The sequence below is a fragment of the Drosophila ficusphila genome, unplaced genomic scaffold, assembly GCF_018152265.1.
Source record: "Drosophila ficusphila isolate 14025-0441.05 unplaced genomic scaffold, ASM1815226v1 contig_197, whole genome shotgun sequence".
Classification (NCBI taxonomy): domain Eukaryota; kingdom Metazoa; phylum Arthropoda; class Insecta; order Diptera; family Drosophilidae; genus Drosophila; species Drosophila ficusphila.
Window position 1 is genome coordinate 3,580,715 of NW_025064091.1, and position 23,427 is coordinate 3,604,141.

General features: G+C 40.3%; 3 protein-coding genes across 5 annotated transcripts in view; 2 read left to right on the top strand and 1 right to left on the bottom strand.

The window, feature by feature from the left end:
* Window positions 1–1,714, top strand: LOC108097585 (multiple epidermal growth factor-like domains protein 6). Its single transcript, XM_017199974.2, has 3 exons — window positions 1–96; window positions 477–1,035; window positions 1,097–1,714. The coding sequence occupies exons 1-3, from the start codon at window positions 1–3 to the stop codon at window positions 1,651–1,653; spliced, it is 1,212 nt and encodes a 403-aa protein (XP_017055463.2). The 3' UTR covers window positions 1,654–1,714.
* Window positions 1,625–23,427, bottom strand: part of LOC108097584 (pre-mRNA-splicing factor ATP-dependent RNA helicase PRP16) — a 26,923-nt gene continuing 5,120 nt past the window's right edge. Inside the window, exons 3-5 of the mRNA XM_017199973.2 lie at window positions 3,512–4,424; window positions 2,416–2,557; window positions 1,625–2,343 (exon numbers count right to left, since the gene is read on the bottom strand). Coding sequence (XP_017055462.1) covers window positions 1,746–2,343; window positions 2,416–2,557; window positions 3,512–4,424 — 1,653 coding nt within the window. The 3' untranslated portion in view covers window positions 1,625–1,745. The remainder of the gene's footprint in view (window positions 2,344–2,415; window positions 2,558–3,511; window positions 4,425–23,427) is intronic.
* Window positions 17,845–23,427, top strand: part of LOC108097586 — a 7,681-nt gene continuing 2,098 nt past the window's right edge. Inside the window, exons 1-4 of one of the 3 annotated variants that reach the window (XM_017199977.2) lie at window positions 17,845–18,826; window positions 22,278–22,456; window positions 22,910–22,958; window positions 23,045–23,149. In XM_017199977.2, coding sequence (XP_017055466.1) covers window positions 18,190–18,826; window positions 22,278–22,456; window positions 22,910–22,924 — 831 coding nt within the window. In that variant the 5' untranslated portion in view covers window positions 17,845–18,189 and the 3' untranslated portion in view covers window positions 22,925–22,958; window positions 23,045–23,149. Of the gene's footprint in view, window positions 18,827–22,277; window positions 22,457–22,909; window positions 22,967–23,044; window positions 23,150–23,427 lie in introns of those variants that run through there. The other 2 variants (XM_017199976.2, XM_017199975.2) reach the window with 2 other exon arrangements.

The window sequence follows — 23,427 nt, forward strand, 5'->3', positions numbered from 1 at the left end:
ATGAGTTATGTTTGCCTGGTGTCGAAAATCGATTTGGGCAGCAAAATCGGCTGTTTTTGGGACACCAAAAACGAGGCAAGCAGAAATTCGAAGCAGGTGAATGCGCAGCAGCGGTTCTTATAAACAGACTGGACGGACGCAGAGGGGTGGTACAGGGCTTACATCCCTGCATATTTGGACTATACTTCTCCTTTTTTGACCATAATTCGAAATATGTATTTGATTAAATTAACAATTACCATTTTTAATAGTTTTTACCAGAAATTTGTGTTAAAGTTTTTTGATTATGACTTGGACATATTAAGACTTACAGTCAAACGACTTAATGTTTTGAAAAGCTTGAACGCTAAGCTAACATTCCTTATTATTTTCCAAGACCCTTTTTTTCTTGGTATACTACTCAACATAATTCAAAAATACAAAAAGGCTAGAACCGTTTAAAAAACGGACAGCACTAATTTATCTATAATCGATAGGTGTTTTTAAAAGCCGAGCTTTTTACTGATCCCCAGGTAAGTAACGGTTTCCCAAGTCAGTCGATCAACGTGGAGCAACCGCAGAAAACTAAAATTCAAATGCTGCACATCTGGATTCTAATGCTGCTGGCTGGATTTCCAGCGGCCACTCGATCGGAGGATCTGCTGGAGTTGTCCTGCAGCTCGGACGTCCAGTGTGCGCAGTTTGAGCGCGGTCGCTGTGTGGACATGGCCTGCATCTGCACGGCACGTGGTTCCGGGGAAAAGGTGGCCTGTTCTCCCGTGGAGGAGAAGCTGACGAACATCATCGGCGGCCCCTGTCCGTGTCCCATGCCGAATGCGATCTGCTTTGCAAAATGGGACCAGTGCATCTGCTCCGCGGGATTCGTGCCCAGTGCGGATCGCAGGAGGTGTCTGCCGGAGGTGGTCAGAATGGGCGGAGAGTGCGAGTTCCAGCGGCAGTGCCAGCTGGCGGATCGCTTCAGCTCCTGCTCCGCCAACCAGTGCCTCTGTCGCAACCACTTCGAGCTCCACGAGGGACGATGCCTGGCCGTGCTGCGTGAGTACACTGAGAGGAAACACCATATAATCAGAATAGTATTCATATCCTACTTTCCCAGAATCCAGCTGCCGCGAGGATAAAGACTGCGACGGCTGCGGCGCCTCCATTTGCCTCACCAAAACCAAGAAGTGCGGCTGCGCACCGAACTTTGTGCACAACCGCAACATGACCAAGTGCATCCCGGGAGCCGCCTACGGCGAGTCCTGCGAGCACAGCCCTCCGTGCAAACTAAACCTGGAGGCCGATGGCCAGTGCCTGGATCACATTTGCAGCTGCCGACCGTCGCACTACCCCAAAAGGGTAGCCAACGAGGTGGGCAAGAGGGATGAACTGGACGAGGACCTGGACAGCCAGCGGGAGCGGATCATTTGTGAGCCCATCGTGCCGTTCGGAGCACTCTGTCGCCACGACAGCGAGTGTCGCAACGAATCACTGGAGGCGGACAACGTCACTGAGCCCGCTGCCATGGTCTGCAAGTGGGGCGAGTGCTCCTGCAGCGAGACCCACCGATTGGAGGACAACAAGTGCATCTTCGTGGAGAGTGGAGCAGCCAGTAATCAAGCAGTGGGCTTCGTGGCCCTTCTCCTTCTTCAGTTTACAATGGTTCTTTATTAGGGGAGTGTATAGCAAAAAAAAACATGTTAAACTTATCCATAAATGAATTGAACGAAACGGGCTTTACAAAAGGTGTCTTATTCGTAAGCTGATCAGAGGCCGATCCTGGCCGGTGTGCGACGGGGCGTGGCATTTCCCGGGGTGGCGATCTCCTGCTTGGCGGCCAACTGCTCCTCCCTTTCGGCCGCCTGCTGCTTGCGCTCCTCCATCTCGTGCTGGGCCTTCAGCATCTGCTCCTCCATCTCCTTCAGATGCTCGGCCGCCTGCTTCTTCTTCTCCCTTCCACTGCGACCGGACTCCTTCACGGAGAAGAACATGGGACCCAGCTCGGCCAGCCAGTAGCCATCCACGGCGGTGGCGCACTGCATGTACTCCTTGGCGGTCATGATCAGCTCGTGGTACACCACGTAATCCGGAGTGGTGCCCAGGCCATACAAAGCGGAGGTGGGATGCAAGTGGCAGGGCATTCCCGTTCGCAGATTCACATACTCCCCGATCCCCTTGAGTCGCGCTGCCTGGTAGAAGTAGGCCGAGCAGATGCACTTGCGCACGATGTCCCAGTCGGTGCCGCAGCTCTTCACGCTCAGGTTCTGCTGCGTCATGATGTCCTTCAGCTGCTGGCGCACCTCGCGCACCTTGCGCATCGCCTTGATGTGGATGAAGTGCTCGTTGCACCACGAGGAACTGTAGCTGCAAGTGGATATGGGATTGATTAGCTGGTTTCAGTCATGATTGGATTGGAGTCATGCTGATTGGACCTACTTGTTCTGGCGCCACTGCTGGTACACATTGAGGTAGGTCAGATGGTCGGACTCGGGCACTTGGAACTTCTCGCGAACCCCATCCGCCTCCTCCTCGCGTCCCTTTGGTCGGTAGAAGATCGAGGGCACCGACAACATGGAAACTGTGGCAAATAAAAGAAAGAGATTTTGAATTAATACAGATAACCTTAGATATAACTTACAGATGTTAAATTACTTATATTCTATGTTGCACAAAGACTTGAACATCTTAAAATCGAATCAATATAACTTGAATGGATGGGAATGCCTCATAATATCGCTATCTACTCTCTGGCTGTTTGATTACAATAACTTTATATGCTACTTGTTGTTTAATTAACTTTTGTATGAACCCAATCGAATTCTTCGCCGAATTAATTGCTCTCTTCTGCGTTTTAGTGTCAGCGATAAAAACATTGCCCAAACAAATGTCGCAGTTGGATTCGAGTTTATCTATACGCTAAAAATATTATTAGAAATATCTTAACACAAAATAATGATAGGATTTTCCATTAAATCTCGAGTAAATACTATTAGCTTAGGTTTCTAACTATTCTATTAATTCTATTCCATTCGCTTTTATCTATACGCTAAAAATATTATCTCTTGCAATAGACCCTTTATTTTCCTTTTTATAAATATCTAGACATAAAATAATGATAAGAATTCCCATTAAATCTCGAGTAAGCACTTTTAGTTTAGTTTTCTAACTATTCTATTAATTCTATTCTATTTATCTATACGCTAAAAACATTATCTCTTGCAATATACCTCTTTATTTTCCTTTTTAGAAATATCTAAACACAAAATTATGATAGGAATTCCCATTAAATCTCGAGTAAACACTTTTAGTTTAGTTTTTGAACTATTCTATTAATTCTATTCTATTCTATTCGCTTTTATCTATTCGCTAAAAACATTATCTCTTGCAATAGACCTCTTTTTTTCCTTTTTAGAAATATCTAAGCACAAAATTATGATGGGAATTTCCATTAAATCTCGAGTAAGCACTTTTAGTTTAATTTTCTAACTATTCTATTAGTTCTATGCTTTATATGCATAAGAACCTCCTTTACCTATAATCAAGACCTCGGCACTGCAGCCGATCCCACAGGCGACAATCAGCATCTGGCACTGCGGCGGATCCAGGGGAAACTCGGCCATCTGGCGACCCAAGGTGGTGAGGGCACCGGTGTGGTCCAGAGCCCCGAGGATCCACAGCTGGTACAGCGAGTTGAGGATGTTGTCCTGCGGCGGTGGATCCATGAAGTGGAACTGCAGCAGATCAACGACACCAAGGGACTTCAGTAGCAGCACCGTGTTGGCCAAGTTGGTGCGCTGGATCTCCGGAACGGTCAGCGCCAGCAGCTCGTCCTTGTACTGCCGCTGGGTGTAGAGGCGGTAGGCCTGGCCAGGACCCGTGCGTCCTGCCCGACCACTGCGCTGGTTGGCGTTCGCCTGCGAGATGGGGTAGATCTGGAGGGCGTCCATGCCGATGCGCGGATTGTAGACCTTCAGCTTGCAGTAGCCCGAATCGATGACGTAGATGATGCCGTCCACGGTGAGCGACGTTTCCGCAATATTGGTGGCCACGACGCACTTGCGCACTCCGTCGCCGGACTTCTGGAAGATCTTCGCCTGCAGATCCGACGGCAGCTGCGAGTAGATGGGCAGGATGCTCAGCTGGGGCGCGTTCTCGATCTCCGAGAGGCGCTCCTCGAGCACCTCGCAGGTCACCTCGATGTCCTCCTGGCCCGGCATGAAGATCAGCATGTCGCCCTCGTTGGGGGTCAGGTGCACCTGGAGCGCCTGCTTCACCGCCGACTCCACGTAGTCCTCGCAGGTGTTCTTGCTGAACATCACGTCCACCGGGAAGGTGCGTCCTGGAATGGTGAAGGTGGGCACGTTGCCGAAGAACGTCGCGAACTTCGTGGAGTCCATCGTGGCCGAGGTCACGATCAGCTTCAGGTCATGTCGACGGGCCACAATCTGAAAGGTAAGAGGAAGAATAATAATATATGTATGTATGTATGTATGTATGCAATTATACTCTCATTAACGGTAAAACAATATTTGGGGAATAAGTGATAGTGCTTGAAGTGAAGCATTTGAATGCAGGAACCCACTTTTATACGTACATATATACAGTAGAATCCGGTTATAACGACTTCCAAGGGACCGACCATTTTTCGTCGTTATAACCGGAAGACGCACTAAGCAAAAGGAGGAAAACAATTTTTTTTTTTTGATTATTTTATGGTTGCTGTGTTTGTTATAGGTTTTTAAAATAAATCAAATTAATTTTTTAATTAAAACGAAAAATTTAATAAATTAAATTCAAAAACATAGGTTTTTCTAAATACTGAAAACTGAATGAGCTTATTATTGCACATATTGCATTTAGCAAATTAAAACATTCAGTTTTACTCGGAAAAAAAGAAGAAAAAACTAGAAATATAACGGGACATCTCATGGAATAGACTATGAGGTCTGCACACACAGTGTGACGTCGGCATTGCACTTCGACTCTCTCTCTCTCGCAGCAGCGTTGTTAAGGCGACAGCTAAAACTAACAGAGAGTTGTGCCAGTGCAACATCCTTCGTGTCGCTGCTACGCACACAAGCAAGGGTGACGTTCACTGACAAATACAATGCCAGAAAAAGTATGCGTACAAACTCGATGCCTAACTTTGATCGCTAAAAAAACATATATATATAATTGATATCGACTTAATTTTTTTTTTATATTGTTAACACATTTATTGATTATAAATATATTTAGTTTTTATTAACATAACACCTTAACTTTATTTATTAAAATTAAAAAACGAAAAAGTGACGAATTTTTAGCCAGAAAAAATATGCGTACAAATTTGAAAAACGATGTGTATCTGCTCTGTATGCAGCTTTAGGTACCGTTAGTTTACTAGAAACGGTAAATAAAGCTCTAAGAACTGCTTGGCACTTGTTCTTTGAGCAAATTTCGTCACTTCGAGGAAAAAATCGCAATGGGCAAGAAGACAAAAGAAATTGATCCCGATTTAAGGAAACTAATTGTAAAACTCCGAGATGAGGGGAAAACTCTGCGGGAAATCGGGAAAATTGTTGGCAGAGCTCATTCCTCTATACAAAGAGTGCTCGAAAACTTCGATTTAAACGGGTCAATTAGGTCAAAGCCACGTTCTGGAAGGCCACCTAAGCTGACGGATCGAGAGAAGCGGGACGTTTTGAAGAGTGTGAAGCTGAATCCTCGATTAACAGCCTTCAAAATTACTCAGGACATCAAGGAGAAGTTCAACAAAGATCTTCATGAGGATACAATCCGAAAAATTTTGAAGAAAGAGGACTTACATGCCCGTACCGCGCGGAAGAAGCCCTTAATATCGCCGGCCAATAAGAGAAAGCGAACAGATTTTGCCAAAAAATTTGTCCAGGAGCCTGCAGTGTTCTGGAACAAGGTCCTATTCAGCGACGAGAGTAAATTCTGCATTTTTGGAATAAAAGGGCGAAAACTGGTGTGGCGTAAGAGCGGTACAGCGCTGGACGTGCAAAATCTTGCTCCGACTGTAAAGCATGGTGGCGGCGGTGTGATGGTATGGGGGTGTATGGCGGCAAGTGGAGTAGGAAATCTGGTGTTTATCGAGTCGACCATGGACCACAAGGCTTATCTGCAAATTTTAAAAGATAATTTGCACGAAAGCGCCAGAAAATTAGGGTTAGCTGAGGACTTTTGGTTCCAGCAAGATAATGACCCGAAGCATACAGCCCACAATGTAAAGCTATGGTTGCTCTATAACACCAAAAACCAGTTGCACTCGCCACCTCAGTCGCCAGATTTGAATCCCATAGAGCATCTATGGGATCATTTGGAGCGCAGGATCCGCCTTCGAACCATAACATCGAAGGCTATGCTGAAGGACGTCATTATGGAAGAATGGCTTAATATTTCCCCATCGGTGACTGAAAAATTGGTACAATCAATGCCAAAACGTTTGGAGGAAGCTATCAAACGAAAGGGGTACCCCACTTCTTATTAAAAATTAGAATTAAGTACCATTTTTAAGCAACTTTGAAGTTTGTACGCATATTTTTTCTGGCTAAAAATTCGTCACTTTTTCGTTTTTTAATTTTAATAAATAAAGTTAAGGTGTTATGTTAATAAAAACTAAATATATTTATAATCAATAAATGTGTTAACAATAAAAAAAAAAATTAAGTCGATATCAATTATATATATATGTTTTTTTAGCGATCAAAGTTAGGCATCGAGTTTGTACGCATACTTTTTCTGGCATGTGTACATACATTTCTAACAGCGTGTTTTGATGCTTAAATTTGGAACTATGGCACTGTATTTTTTCCGGCACGACGCAATATCCGGTTAAATTTTTCAATTTTCTTGAAAAATTTCATTCTTATAAGCGGTTTGTCGCTAAAAGCGGAAACGCTCTAAGCGGAGGCCCTTTCATATAACTTTGTATGGGGACCAACCAAACCATCGAGTTTTCGACGCACAACCCGGACGGACACTATAAGCGGAGTCGTTATAACAGGATTCTACTGTATATCCACATTTTTTACTAAATCATTATTTATTTCGGATTAAATCCTTGCCGCTTTTTCGTAAAACATTTTCATGCTTAATTTCCAACTCAAGTTAGTGGAAAGGATTATTGTTTTGTTCGCCGCATGGGATTTATGAAGTGGAGCAGCGGGGGTCAGATTACCCAGCTAACGGTTACAAATGTGACCCACATCCCGTCCAGCTTTTCGCTGCAGTCGTTGACCCTTCACTAGGTCAAGGCGTAGCTCTGGCTAAGCGTCCTAGAAAACTTAGGCGTTTCGACCAAAAAGTATCCTAACAAACATTTTAAAGGAAATACAAAATAATACCTTTGTTTTAATTAAAATAATAGGTTGATATTTGATGGATAATCGTACCACCTTTTGTTAGGAATTCTTCACGATATCAGGCATTATATGAATCGTCGATAAAAGGTTTATATCTCAAACTATAAAAACAATATCCCCCTTGAGTTTACAAGTACTGGGGATGCAAAGTCCTCGCCATTCTTCGAGTTGCTCTCGCACATTCGTTGGAGAGTCCTGCTCAAATTCGTTGGAGGTGAATTCATATCCACTGAGCGAATTCACCGCAGCAACAGGATGAGCGAAAGATAAAGAGAACCCCAAAAATAAGTTCGGTTTTCTAAACTTCGGGTTTGACTCGGCTCGTGGTGAATTTCGTAAAGAGTGGGGGTTGGGGATAACATTGTGGAAGGGGTAAGATGCGGTGTGGTGAGTTCAAGGCAGCCGTGTCAACACACACGTAGGCACTTTTCAAGAAATATTCAACAAACCACAGGTAAATTCGTTTTCAACGAGCGCTCAGGGGTTTTATATGAAGAATTGCTTTGGATATTATTCATGGAAGTACGAATTGTTACTCTAAAATATTGCTTGCAGTTTAAGCTTTTGTTTTATGTTAATTAAAAATGAAATATTATTATGGAGAGTAAGCGAACAGTTTTTAAAATCTCACAATTCCAATCAAAGTTAAAGCCAAGCAAACTGCGCATTAGAAGAACCCACCACCCACATTTCCACGATTCGCAACCCATTCGTAATGCGGTTTATTATGCAGCTTATCGGCTTGCATATGACACACACACATGTACATGTACATATGTATTGTATTTATTGCTTGTGCGCAAAATTTATGATGCTGGCGAAATGGTTTTATTGAAAAGAGATCCGAAGAGAAGGTAACGGTAATCGTAACGCAATCGTGCAACGGTTTTATTATCTCAACAGATGACGTCACGTGGGCGTTAGCGGTAATTACGATAGAGTACCGATAACCGATAAATGAATGTTAATATAGTATATTTGCATTTTTCATGTATGCTTATCACTCAGTTGGCAATATGAACAAAGTTCTTCAATGAAGATTGCACGGATATAAATCACTATTAAATTATCAGAATTGCAATACTTTAATGAGGGAAACAAACATCCCACCGGTACAGTGGATATACTGTTATAGAGAATGATTTAAAATCAATTATTTATCATGACCACTTTACGTTACCGGTCTTAGGCACTTATAGTGTTTCTTATATGGGACATTCCTTTTCAAGTACAAGGTAATCTATAAGTTTACAGTGCCATTTAAACTGCACTTCTATTTTGAGATCTCGACACTATCTTAAAGTCCTATTTACCGGACAACGTCGTTTTATTGTGTTTTATCTCACTTCCCAATCACAATCTCAAGGTCGACTGATTAAACTAACGTCTCTGTGGTCATGTGTTTTACGAACCCACCCGCTAATCAGGTTTGAGTATAAAACTTTGTAAAAAGAAAAAAGAACTCAACCCGGTTAAAGTATTATTATACTACACTTTCGTATGAATGTGCGATTTAGGCCAGCTGATTAGGAGTGTGAATGTGAAATGCACGTATCCCATCCCGACTTCTTACTCATCGAGGGAACTTTCCGTTTCTATTGGAACTGTACTGCAAGATGACGATGATTATGGAATCGTTCTTCCAGATTTAAGCCATTATTTCGTCCGTTGCATCAGCCGTGACTAATAACCCGGCTAACTGACTAACTGACTGAGATCACGTGCTTTATTCTATTTCTGCATGGGTAGCAGAACATTGTACTCGAAGACCAACTGATACTGGGACTAATTCAATCGAAGTCGTAAAACAATATCAGCTAGAGCGCCACCTATATTTCTGGCACTTGTATGGGTTGGACTATTTTAGATCCCGATAAGACCACTCAAGTTCATTTTCGTGGACGTCAATTAAAATAATCGAATGCACTTTCTTTCAATAAGGTGCAGGGCTATCGATTGCTATCATGTGCAAACACAGTTCGCAATTCCGTATCTATATGGAACATTTGCACATGATCTTATTATAGAAACAGGAAGCTTGCGAGAATTCGAGCAGATAATGCCCTTAAATATTCTCGATTCCCACTTAATCAACATGAAAACAGAGCCACAACAAGAAAAACAAAAGCAACACATCAATATGGGATTGAAGGAATATATATATTCGTTGATGTGATATTGAGGAGGAAATTGCATGCACTTCTGCCAATCAAAAATGCCACGAATTTAAATAAAATTATTTTATTTTTCATAGGCACGTTGCCAAAAAGTTTCACGATGACAACAATCCATTTGTATCTACAAAAACATCGGAATTTTAACAAGCATGTGAGGATGAATTTAGGGCCAAAAAATACGATGAGGGTTTTATCAATTTATCAATTTCTCAAAATAGTACCTATTTCCAATACTACGATTATTTTGTCTTGGTTTTTGCTTGCTTATATATTTTTTTAAGAAACATTATTGCATTCAATATCCAACCTGAAAATTTATCCGTAAGGCTAACAATTTGATTAGCTTTTAAAAAGCATGAGTTTAATGGATGAAACACGGCAGAATCTGAGGATAAACGTTATTATTCCGTATATTTGGCCTCTATTGGCATTAGCCCCCAAAAACGAACGAAGAAGCCTTGGAAAAACGCTTTCCTGGCGCCAACGAAAATCGTGTGTGTATATTTAAAGATACAAATATATCTCTATTATGCGTAGCTATACGCCGATATAAATTACAAGCGTACGAGCGTTTGTATGTTGGAAATTAAAAATGCCGCAGATGCAATTTACCGAGCGTTTGCATTGAGGCACATACGTTGTGCTCGAGGTTGCTGGATGCAAATTTTTGAACGGCGGGTGGGCGAAAAGTGGGTGGTGGGTGGTATTCGGTGGAAGTTTGTGGGTGGCAAGTGAGTTATGCGAGTCTGATGAACTTCAGTTCCACTGATCCCGACGAGACTTCGAAAATATGACTGTACAGTGAGTAAATGCATACATAAATACATATGTACAGTCCACGATTTCCATGGCCTTATTTACATATGTTTGCATTATACGAGTATTATCCCCAACATTTTCAGTTAATTATTTTCCAAAAACTGGTCACCAATATTCATTTTCCTAGCATTATGCGAACTTTTAACGACAAGCCATTTTAATTTTGGGGCACTTTTATGGTCTCCCCAGCTGAACCTAACCAAAATAAAAACAATGCAATCTGCTCAAGTTGTAAAAGTTTTTGGCTAAAAAGCAATAATGAATAGCAGATTTTGAGAGGAGAAAAAAAACTGGGAAAAGTGGTAAATAAGATGGGGGAGCGGAAAAGGGGGAGTGAAAAAGTCCTCTGACTGAGCGATTGAGAGCGAAGGAGAGCAAATCCAGCGAGAGAGAACACCAAGTTTTGCAGTGTGGTGAGTTTTCGAGATATTTTTGTTGTTGTTCTTGGCTTTTGGAGGTGTGGCAGTAACATCAAAACAGCACGTTTATATGTGTATGGGCCTGTGACGTAGCAGAGAGCAATTTATGGCTTTTTGGCAAAAACTACGAGCACAACAAAAAATAAACCGAACGAAGCGCAAGATGTAAACAAAACAAGATAAAATTTGCAAAACAAAAAAAACACAACACAGACAAGTATTTCAAAACTGCGAGCAGATTTGCAAGTCAACAAATTTCAATGAATAAATATCAAAACAGTCACGAACCGAAATTGCATTTTTTGTTTTGGCACTAAGGCTCGCAAACAAGTTATGTGCAAAACTGAAAATAAACAAAATAAACAAACTTTTCATCAATTTGCAGACGGCGAAGGTGAATACACTGCAACCAGGGAGAGAAAGAGAGAGTAGTGGAGAGTCTTTGAAAGAGAGCTTAAGATGGAGAGCAAGCCGGCAAAATAAATATAAATTTACACTTATAAAAATTAAAAATAAATGTTAGAGGCTATATTATAATATAATTAATAATATTCTTTTTATCTCATGTTTAACAATTTGTATCATTAATTTATATGTTGAAAATTATTTTTCTTTTTCAGCATACATAAGCCTATTCATTTTCCCTTGGCCATTTTTTCTTAAGTGTAGTCGTTTCTTTTTTTTTTAATTCGACTGGATCTTGAACAGCTGTTTAACAGGTCCTTCCGCCTTATGAAAGTCCCCCCAATAAATCCCCCTCTCGTTTGACCAGGAAGCGGCTCTGTCTTGCCCGCGGCTGTTAAAATAACCGAAAACAAAAACACAAATTGAGCGACAACTCTTTTTAGCATATTTTCATTTATCTGTCTGAATTGTCTTTTATTTCACTTTGTTTTTGTGCTCGTGTCTCGTTTGCATGACTATAAAAATGTCTGAAAATAGCCGTCAAAAAGCCGAAAAAAAAATATAAAAAAGAATGCGCAGTGGAATGCTGACAGCGACGCGGGCAGCGACGTTAGCAGCGGATGGGCAGAGCGGCAGAGATGGTTCTCATGCTTTAACTTTGGAGGCTTAAGCCCCGTAGATAGAATAAGTAAAGCTAGGAAAATTAAAAAATATTGTCCACTGTCATTTTAGGACCTTGAATTATTTCATGTATTCATCCAGATAAAAAATATGCTCTCCCTAAATCAAGTTATTACTTTCGTTTTATAAATATGTATGTAATCGCCAAAGGTTTCCGAGTCGGAACTCTACAAGTAACTGGAATGTACTTATTGTCTGTCTGTTAACGTCTTGAGTAGAATTCCATCAGAGTGCAAACAATTCTGTATTTTTATCAAATAAGCTTTCAAGCTTTGACCTGGGGCATTGTGGACGCTGTTGACAGAACAACTAGACAGGCACTCAATTGAAAGTGTTCACATCGCACCTTCCTTCGGCAGCCACCCTTCCTCCGGTTCTTTTTGTCTGCCCCTGGGTGTTTTTCCCGCTTGTTTACTTCCATTTTCCATCTATCAGAGGGTCGCGGGCTTGAACTTTGGATAGTCGCCCTCTGAAAGCGCCAGACACATCATCCAATCCCCCACGAAACCTCCCATTCACCCACCACAAGATCACACAGGAAAAAATATGTGAAACAAAACAGGTATGTGAAGGATAACATTTTTTAACAGCTTTTCAATTTGTTGGATACCCGATTAAAAATTTAAGAATTATAAAAAGAACAAGTGTTTAAAATATTAAAAAAAATATAGCTTTTCAAATATTTTAGAAAATATTTTTTAGGAAAAAATATAATTTTTACATTTTTTAATTGGTATTCCCGATACAAATACATTCAGAGTTCGGTTCGAATTAATTTGAAATTAAAAAATCGTTTATTTATCAAATACCCATATCCGTTTTAGTCTCCTTATGTACGTATGTATATACCATTAAGTTTTTTGTTTGTGTAGACAGGAGAGTCATAACAAAAGAAAGTGAAAGAAATAGGGTTGAATTTAGTAGTAGAATGTCGTAGAGCGAAACGGAAAGAGCTCAAAGTCTGGATATTACCAGATTGCGAAGGCATTTGGCGGTAAAATGCGCAAAACGAAGCCTTTAAGTCCCCAAACGAAACGGGTTTGGTTGCCACAGATACTCCGCATGCAAATAATACACACTCGAGTCGTATATATGTACTTATGTTTTTCAGATAGTGTGCGGGTTTGGCTGAATAAGGCGTATGGATTCCGAAGTAGATGGATAGATTGGCGCACGTACGGCGGATTCCATTTGTCACTGGCCTAAGACCGAACTAAGCTGAGATGACGGTTTTATTTATTCGATTTTCATTCATATATTTAGCTATTTATGTATGCAGCCCGAGCCCGAATCGGAAGCCCCGTGCATTTGCACCGACAAAAAGCCTTCGACAAAGGTAAACAAATACAGGTGGTTCTGAGAGCTCAGGTGGCAGTTTCTTGTTCTCTTTTTCTTCGATCGCTGCCAACACAAGAAAAAGCGCAATTATTGAGATTTCACCTAAAAGAAGGCGTTCGAATACCCTTTCTAAAAATATAATCGTCAGAAAAGAAGGAAATGCTGAATCAGCCTTGCTATGACTAAGTGTAATCTTATCAAATCACACTCAAAATAAGTGCAAAATACTCAAAAAAGGTACTCGAAATCTTAAAACCAGGACAAAAATTCTAAAAATAAATTAGATATAGCTAAGGCAACTATGCGCATGATAAAGAAATAAACAAATCGAAGTGAAAAAACGTGACATTGCTTAAATACCCTTTCTATATATTCGTTGTTCGTGAGAAAGCAAGAAAACATTTAAATTTTATCGATATTAGTGAATGCAATCTTATCAAATCTGAAATTAGCACTTAAACTACGAGTATGAGTGTGTGAACACTTTAGTCTAGCACACAAAAATTCCCACTATATGATACGAAATTTAAGAGTTTAAAATGTATTTACAAAATAACAGAAAGTATCAAAATGTAATATAAATATATCTTAAAAAATAATTCATTTTAAAATCAAGTAATATAACCAATCTCCTGTGAATCAAATCTTTTTACAATAAACTATCTTCTCAGATTGACTGAGATTGTTTCTTGTCAGAACGGTATCTTCTCCTTTGAGGCACTGACCTACACACACACACACGCTCAAAACGGGCAGCGCTTTCAATTTGATTGCGCAATTTGCAGCAAGAACGACAAAAACAAAAACAACAACAGCAGTAGAACAAGACAGCAAGGTACATAAATACATACATACATATGTATGTGTGTGTTAGCAAACTGCAGAGCAATTAGAGAAACTGCAGGTGGCTGGTGAGGGGGATCGGTACAGCAGCGGTCAAGATAGTAGTATTAAATAAGTAGTTCAGTTTAAAATCTCTTTATTGTTTTGAATAAAAGATTTTGTAAGCCACTTTTATTATTATTATTTATATTTCATATTTTGAATGATTTCTTATGTTGTCAAATGTTTTGAAGTTTAAGTTTAATTGGCCAAACTGCAGCATAAAATATGGGGTCTATTTAGAGGCACCCTTTCTAAACCCCAAACACCTAAATATTTTTCATGTTTTTCCCCACTACGAAGAATTATTTAAGTGCGCCTAAGTGCTGAAATATGAATTTTTGATTTGTGCCACATTTAATGTTGTCGTTTTTCGACAACAACTATAACAACATTTTATTGGACCGGCTTCGCTAATTAGGCACTTGGAATAGGCAACAACAATGCTACTACCCTTCCCCCTTCCCCCTTCCACCTGGCATCCACCCTTCTAGTCTCCACTCGCCTATTCTCCACGACGTTTTCCGCCGGCAGCCAAGGTTAAAGCTATAAATAGATATGGAGAAAAATCAACAACAACAAACGGCAAACAGCCAACAACAAAAACAGCGAGTTGCAAATGCTATTTTTAGATGACAGCAGCGAGACGACGACTGTAAAAAGAGTAGATGAAAAACTTGAAACGAAAACAAGACACGAAAAATAAAACTAATAATAAAAGACGAACTTAGAATGCCCTTAAAAATGATGTTGCTTACTAGTTGTACTAATAGTAAACTTAAGCCAAGAAATAAAAACACTTGTACTTGTTGTACAATTGTTGTTGAATAATAAGAGGTGTCTTAAAGGGTAACTTTATAATTCAGTAAATATCTCAAAAGTAAAGTATTCAAACTTCTTTCTAATTGATGACCAAGATTATTAACTAGTGATAAGTTCTTTGGTAAACAATTTAAAGATAGCTGTGCTAAACATAGAGCAGATAGCAGATTTCATTCATATTTTTAGGGGGTCTAAAATTACCCACCTATTATCACAAAATCTTTGAAAGTTGTTTGTTTGGTAGGAATAATAAGGCTGATTGCATTTAACATCTTGATATCCCTTGTTTAAAATAGCTTTCCTCTTGAAAAAGCTGTGTAAATGGGACAAGTTTGCCAAGTCAAATAGCTCGTCTTACTTTGTAAATTGTTCTCTGTATGTAAGTCTGAACAACTTTTATAGAATTACCATGTACTTGCGATATTTACCATGCATCTTGCAAATAATAAGGTATAATAAATTCTTGAGTCAGTAGATAAATTCTTGAGTCCGTACCACAGAAACTATTAAAAAGTGCTGACCCGAAACATTTTCCGATTCTGTTGCCTCAGCTGGTGGCTCTGGTGCTTCTTGGCCCAGTTTAAAGCTTTGGCACCGGCAATGGGTCAACTTAGTTTCGGCTGTCGAGTGCTCCCTCTCTTTCTCTCCCCTTGGAACCCAAAAGCCCAAGCCAAACGGAACCGATTCTCCGATGTTTGTACGTGACAACGCACACACACGCACCTTAAATAAAGAGAGGAGCACCGAAATACCTAAAAGAAAAAAAAATAGATACGCACGCTCAAGAAACGAAACTTGATGACTACGTCACTATGAAAAGTTTCGAACTTTTCGTTTTTGGCCACGAGTTTCCCCCGTCACGATATCGATCCACGGGATGCAGCGATTGTGGCAGTAGTACACAGAGCAAAACATAAACATACTTTTTATTGTTATTGCTGTCATTCATGTACGATTTAAGACTTTGTATTCAAATCTTAAAATTTGTGATAGACGAACGTTTTCGTATTGCACATGAATGTCTATCTCGGAAATCCAGTTTCTGAAATGGAAGTCGTCGACGGCAATTTAATACAACCTGCTCAGCTGGTCAGCATTAAAAATTTGCAACAGCAAAATATTCTAGCGTTGCTATAAATAAAATTATCATCCGTGCTCCCATTTTCGAAGCGTTCGGCTTTATTTTTAGCTGCTCCGAAATTCGCAATGATTGTATCAATCATCCCTTGATTTTGTACGGCAACCTAAGAAATTTTTCAAAATCGATAAAAAATTAAATTAATAATAAGTATATGTTAACATTGGTTGGAAACGAATAAAAAATAAAATATGATTAATACATTTCATATTTCTAGCGGTGTAGAATATTTTTTATATTCACTGTTAAAAATACAGAAGTTCAAACCCTGAAATAACTGTTAGTTTCTTGTTGACAAGCTTCACCTGTAAACGATCACATGTTCAAACTGAAGTCCCGCGACCTGGAATCTGCAAGAAAGCCGTCGAAGCGAATCGAAAACAAACCATTAACCAATAGGCAATAAATCCCCTCCCACATCAATCAATCCACCTGGCTTGTGACGTATCTGCGAATCGGTATTGTATCTGGGTTCGTGACAAATACATAATAACTGCGACGTTAACGAAAGCCCCTGTAATGATTCCAATCGGAGGGCCATAAATCGTTCGTACAAGTTTAGTTGCAAGGGATAGGTTCCACGATCCCGAAAAGGATCGAAATTGGAGCTTAATCGCCGTGGAATAGATAATTATTAAGATAATAGGCGAAGTACATGGCAAATAAATGAGAAGACAGCATAGCGGAATGCCAAACTCACCACAGATTCAAAGAGCGAGAGCAGACAGAGAGTCTCCAATTGAGAATTCTCTCCGAAACCGGCTTTGGTTATAAATAATATAGCTCTTCGTTTATTTATCTTTAGATAGTCTCTCAAATGCCCGAAATTTGCAATTTTTTATGTTGTTTATTATTATTGAAACAAAAACTCGAAATGCAGTTAACATTAACATAACAGCACTGCAATCTTAACGCTGGAATAAACAAAAAGGATGCAACTGGCTGAAATCTTTCATTTATTCATGTTAAAAGCATTTTGCCAATCTGAAACTAGTCGAAAATTCTAGATTTTGAAGTGGACATGATTTGGAGAGTTGTTTTTTGTTGCAGATTGCAAATTTTGATAATAATATTGTTAGGCGAATCCATTTGGAAACAGAAACTAAAAACACGAATTTCATATTTTTATTAGCCGTCGTCAATGAACTGTAATCTGAAAAGGCCACAATAATGAACAGTGGTTTATCGTTGGTAAAAAGAAAACAAAAAAAAAAGATTAACATTAGGCATGTTTTCTAAGTCTCGAATTTATAACAAAAGAAACACTAGAAATTCTCAAATATATTCACAAAATATTATGAAGATTGCTAATATAAGTACATATTTAGCCAAGCTTTATAGTACAACCATTACATTTATTTCTACCTGTGTATAGAAAACAAAGTACATGTTCAGTTTCGTTTATCTTTTAGGCAATTTTGAAAGGTATTTCCATTTTTACCATTGGAACTTTAATTTTCGACGATGTTCAACAATTCATTCCAAGAGAGGGAGATCTTGTGCACTGTGCTGTCAAAATGTCAACATTGGAGAGCGAGGGAGCTACCGCTGTTAACGCTCGGGTTAACATCGAAGAGCGAGAGAGCGACCGCTGTTAACGCTTGGGTTAACATTGCGTGAGCGTAGCTCAGAGCGCCGACAGAGATATGAACGCTTCGTGACTGCAGCAGAGAGCGCACCGAGCAAACGAAACAGATCGTTCGCGTTCAGGTCTTGGGCTTTTTAACGGACTGAGGGAGTCGACAAGACCACCTTAAACTTATTCCACCATGAGCAGAGGCATATAAAGCGTCGTACCCCAAAACATTTGTAAAAAAGCAAACCAACGACGAGCGGATAAGGCAAAATACCTCAGCAGCGAAAAAAACACGAAAAGCCAGAAACTGAAACTGAAACACAGCAAAACAACTCGAACTTCGTGCAGTGGCAGTGGCAAACCAAACAGAAAAGAAACATAAACCAGAAAAGAAGCGAATCGAGGCGTAAATAAACAGAGCGAATTGGAGCGAGCGTCAAAGCCGAAAATCGAAAAAAAGAAACACACCAAACTCTTGCAAACAAAGACGTTTTTCCGGAAAACGCGCGGAAAAGTGAATTTCAATTTTTTTCGAGTGAAAGTTGGGCGCCCAGGCCCACGCCCACCCAACGCAACCACGCCCACAATGAACCGTTCGAACAGTTTTGTTAGCTCGCTGAAGTGGTGGCCACTGCAGGGTCACAACAACCAACCGGTGGCCGTGGCGCCACCTACCGGCGGTGGCGGCTACTCCCAATCGGCACCGAGCTCACCAACTTCAAATTGGCCACCGCCATTGCAACAGCACCAGAATCCCCACCACGGCGGCACACCCACCGCCCACCGGCTGATGCCGCCCACCGCCCACAAGGCCGGCGGAATCGTGGGCGCCACCTTCGGCAGCAGCGTCGCCGTTCAGAAGCTGCGCGAATCCAAGTGGTTCAAGCCCGAGGAGCAGCGCATCTTTTGCGCCGTCGTCGAGTGCGGATTTATTGTCGAGATCCGCAGCAGCGCTGCTGCCGAAGCGGCGGCGGCCAACGCAGCAGCTGCGGCCGCTGCCGCCGCCTCCGGTGACGGCGACGTCGACGTCGACGTCCTGGAGGAGCTCGACTGTCCGCTGACCATCCAGCCGCCCACTCCACCGCCCACCCAAGCCAAAAACCTATCCCACCCACCGCGGCTGGTTATTCCGCGCAACGGAAGCAGTTTCCTGGAGACGCAGGACGAGAACGAGACGCCAGTGGCGTCCTGGTACGGCATCGTCCTCTGCAAGGTGGCCAAAGGTGAGCTTAACGGTAAATGGTGTATCACAGTAGTAGCAGTGAAGATTTTTCCAAACGTGTAAAGGTTTCTTCTCAATTTTTAAATGAATGGATTTAAGCACAAAAGGTGCTATAAATTTAAATACTAATAATTTAGAAGTCTTTGCTATCTTAAAAAACTTTCCGAAAAATGATTTAGATTTATTAATGATACAGAGATAAAGAATTTCGTTGAGGTAAGGCAAAGGTACAACGATTTAGTATTAGAGATTAGATAAAGTATAGAAAAATGTTTTTAAGCAAACACCGCTAAACACACACCTTCAACGAGATTTGCATTGGCTAAAGCTATTACATTAGTTGATGAAATATCACGCCCCTGCAAACCACTTAATATTTTATCAGTTTGAGCAAATCTTAAAAAGCCAAGCAAACATGCAGATACAGTTCAGACTTCTTGATCACATGCACTTTTGCATGCAGCAAGTGCTAATGGGATTTCATTTCTCTTTGTGGTTTGGCGTCGCTCCTTATCTTTTATTATGGTTGACTAATGCGCTTTGGGCAATTGTGTGATTTTGTAGAAACAATGTTTATTCCCCAAAAGCCCCACTAGATTTTGTGTTAATTCCCCTAAAATACTTTCCTTTGTTTGACTAGATCAAAATTTTATTATGCAAATTTCAGCAAATTTAGCTCCTAATTCCCAATCATGTGTTGTTGTTTGCTTGTCCTAGTTTATATTAAGGTACTATGTTTATTTATGTTTTGCATTGTTTGCCCAGTTTGTTGAACTTCGTCTATGTTGTTTGTTCGAGGTTCTCCTGTAGTTTTACCTCGAAGAGGCTGAAACCTAACTGCAGAATACCTGAACGAATTTCTCTCTCGATGATTAATCACAAAACTTCAGACGTCAGAGGCCCATTAAGCTAATCTATGGGTTTTTGGGCAAATTGTAGAATGTCATTCAATAAACAAACGCCACACACATGCGCACTGGCTACGAAATACACTCACACACACATGCATGCAGACAAGGGCCGTGCTTTTATCTAATCGCAAGGAGATTCCAATACGAACAGCAACAACTAAAACGGAGGAGCTTATCAAATGCGCCCACCGGCAGCGCAGTCGACGTCGGCGTCGGCAGAGGGCATTCACAATGCTGCGCCGACAGCTGCTAGAATATTCCAAACTTTTGGACAGAAAAAAAAACCCAAAAACCAAAGGTTTAAACATAAACGAAAAAGAGAGACGGAAAAAAATAAATAAACGGAATAATAAAAAAGCCGAATAACCGAAAGCAAAGTAAACATAAGGCTGACTTGTGCATCATGTGCCGCGAGTCACGCACATTTCCCTATCTTTTGAATAATAGCAACCACTGTGTGGTTACAGTACAAGCGCGCTAAGGTTGATAAGTAATTAAATCAGGGACAGGGAAACTTGTTAGGAGAAAACTTAACATTAAATCAGATTATGGTTGCGCAGCCGGTCTCCACTGTGCGCGTGTGTGTGTGAGTGTTGGGTGGCAGAAGTGGTGAGCTTCACTGCACTGCAAACAAACTCACCACGCCCACACGACTGTTGCATCTCGTGTGCCGGGCAATAACCCACCACACGTGCCGCAGCCGACCATGCAAGCGTGTGTGTGTGTGGCTGAGTGTGGGTTTATCGGTATATGCAACAGCAAGCGCCAAAAAAGTAGCACTGTTAGTAAAAATTAATTAGCAATTATTTTTTTTTTTATTTCTACTATTTATAGTTCAACAAAGCAAAACGTTTTATCTACAACAATGGCAATTTTCCGCTTAAAGAATTAATTCTTTGGTAAAAAAAAGACACTGACATATGGGTATATTTGATTGATTTTGCCATAATAGGTCTGAGAATCTAGAATTCAAAATGAGTTGCCAGGGGAGCCACACTTTTGATTTACCTTGAAGATAAAGATTCAAAGCCATTATTTTACCCCAACTTGTATGGGAAAATGTGCAAGTACAAATTGTACACATATTTTCATGATAATGAGAGCTTTTCTGGGTTGCAAAAGGGCTTCCAATCAATAAAACTTTGCATTCTAGCGCTAATCGTTTTACAAGGCACTCGGACAGCCACTGATTATTGTCCAAAGCAAATTACTCTGGCTTTTACGATGATATATGTACATATGTATACCAAATACATATAGATATACATATACATATGTACGAATGTGTTTCCAAAGAGTCGAAGAAATGGCAGTGGAATTTGCTGTGCATTGCGCATGCGTGCTTATCAACGATATTTACAATGGTCCCATGTCACGTACAAAAAAAAAAAAGAAAAGAAAAACTCGCATAGAAATCGGAGGGGTGGTATCAAATTTGATTGATTGTCTTTCATTAGAAAGCGTTACAGAAAAGCAAATATGCATTAAATCCATAAATATATTGGGGCAAAACACAGGTGTCATAGCATTTAACGATTAATGGTCCAATGGGCAAAAACCGTAGGTTGATATGCAGTAATCACTCAAATTAAAAGCAATTTTTGCCTGCAGTATATTTTAATGTGTACCCTTTGAATGGCTTTAATTTGAATATCATAGAGGTGAGCTCACTGCAAAGTGCATTAGCATTTTTTGCTACTCTAAATCTCACGCCCAAAGTTCAGTAAAAAATAAAAATGAATTTAATGAAATGCCATTAGGGAGATAATGGTGATTCGCTTACAAAATTACTGCCACGAGCCCGAGGTAAAACGATACGGGGGAACAACCAAATAAGCAAACAACCAAACAACCAAACCATTCAGTCAGCCACCCACAAAACGCTCTAAACAATTTTAAATGCCTGCAAATTGGTGGGACATGGCAGCAAATAAACGAATTATATACTTGGCTTGAGAAATACCATTAGAGCAGGAAGAAGCAGAAGCGACTGAGTGTAAAATACTAAGGAGTGCTAATTATTGCACGGCAGTTAATTCACAAATGCTATAACGAATTGTGCAGTCAGCAGTTCGAGTCACTCATGACAACCATGATATTATGTCACTTGAAGAGTTCCTAAACGTAACGAGCATGACAACAAGAAAATACATAACACCCGGAATAATATTTTGTATTAAATAAACTACTAGTACCCATAAACGGCAGAATATTACCCATAGATGCATTTAAATATTTTGAAAGGCATTTGCCAGTTAACCCCGATTTTATTTTCACCTTGTTATGCGCACCCAATTAATATTCTACGCTGGTCTGCGGAGAATCATTCGATCGATGATCGCAAATGGAAATCAATTGTTATTATTATTTACTGAATTGCCTGCATACAAGGCATAAACGAATTGCAATGGGGATCACCTGTTCGGGGGCTTGGGGTTCTGGTAAATTGCCAGGGAAACATTCAGCATGGCCTGAAGTGATGTTAATGGAAGTGCACACACAGTCTAATTATATTTTCCTCTTGATCTTGTCCGATTGCAGACAATAAACCGAAGCCCGAGACCATTGAGATATTTTCTGTGAAAATACGCGAGAATGGCACATATAAGCTAATCAAGATGTCGTTGGCCGATATCTGGAGTCACGGATGGGAGTTGCGCATCAACAACTTTGCCGACAAGGAGAAGGTGCCGCACAACGAAAAGGACATTCGCAATCAGGTGAGAGGATATTGCCAAAAGTCACGTACTCTACTTAAAGTCAGATAGCCAAAGGGCGAACTTATATTTGAAATATTAAGCTAGTATTTAGGAAAGTGAAGATTATTCGTATAAATTTCAGAATATTTCTCTAGGAAATATATTTTACTAAGCGAATTAATAATTGAAAATGCCTTTTTATAGTAAACTAATATTCAGTCAAAATAATACGTAAGTAATAACTCAGTTTCAAGTTAGATTTAAGTAGATATCTATTTTTTTTTAAAGCTTAAATAAGGTAAACTATGAAGTATTCAAATCAAATTATGTAGTTTTACGAAGTGAAGTGAATTAAATATATTACAATCTGTGATATTCCGAAGTGATTAAGAGTGGCTTAAGCTTTTTTCCCTGTTTTGCAACCCAAGAAATTAAATTATTCTTTTCAAAATTTGGTTTCGAATCTTTATTTAGCGTAGCTTCGGGTAAAAAGGACCCTGTCGAAATATCGAACGACGTACAAGTAAAAATGTGTATATGAGCAGCCGCCTTGCCGCTTGTCCCCAACTTGTGGAACGATGTCACTAACCTATTTTGAATTTGTCACAGGTGTCGGTGGCGCGCAAGGCCAAGCAGAGTCTGTGGAACAACAACAAGCACTTCGTCTACTGGTGTCGATATGGGAGTCGTCAGCAGGATCTGCGCAAGCGACAGGTAACCACGAGTGCCAATCACGTGCTGCTGCACCTGATCAATTGATAAGCGAAGTCAGCCGGCAAAAAACAAAAAAAATTCTCAAAAAAAAAAAAACAGAAATGAAGAAAAGAATGAAGGCCAGGAGCAAAAAAAAAAAGCACATGAAGCTCCGACACAGAAACCCAAATTTGCCACACAACCACCTTCTTCTCCCTTTTCCCCCACCTCCCCCCGCCACCCACATGCATTGATTGTTGTAGTTGCAGCAGCAAAAAAAAGAAAGAAAATTCCTTAAA

Bases quoted from the DNA above. Each gene is read 5' to 3' on its own strand.
- LOC108097585 (XM_017199974.2), top strand. From the start codon at position 1: ATGAGTTATGTTTGCCTGGTGTCGAAAATCGATTTGGGCAGCAAAATC. The intron at 97-476 runs GTGAATGCGCAG...TATAATCGATAG, and splicing joins CAAGCAGAAATTCGAAGCAG to GTGTTTTTAAAAGCCGAGCT. The intron at 1,036-1,096 runs GTGAGTACACTG...CTACTTTCCCAG, and splicing joins ACGATGCCTGGCCGTGCTGC to AATCCAGCTGCCGCGAGGAT.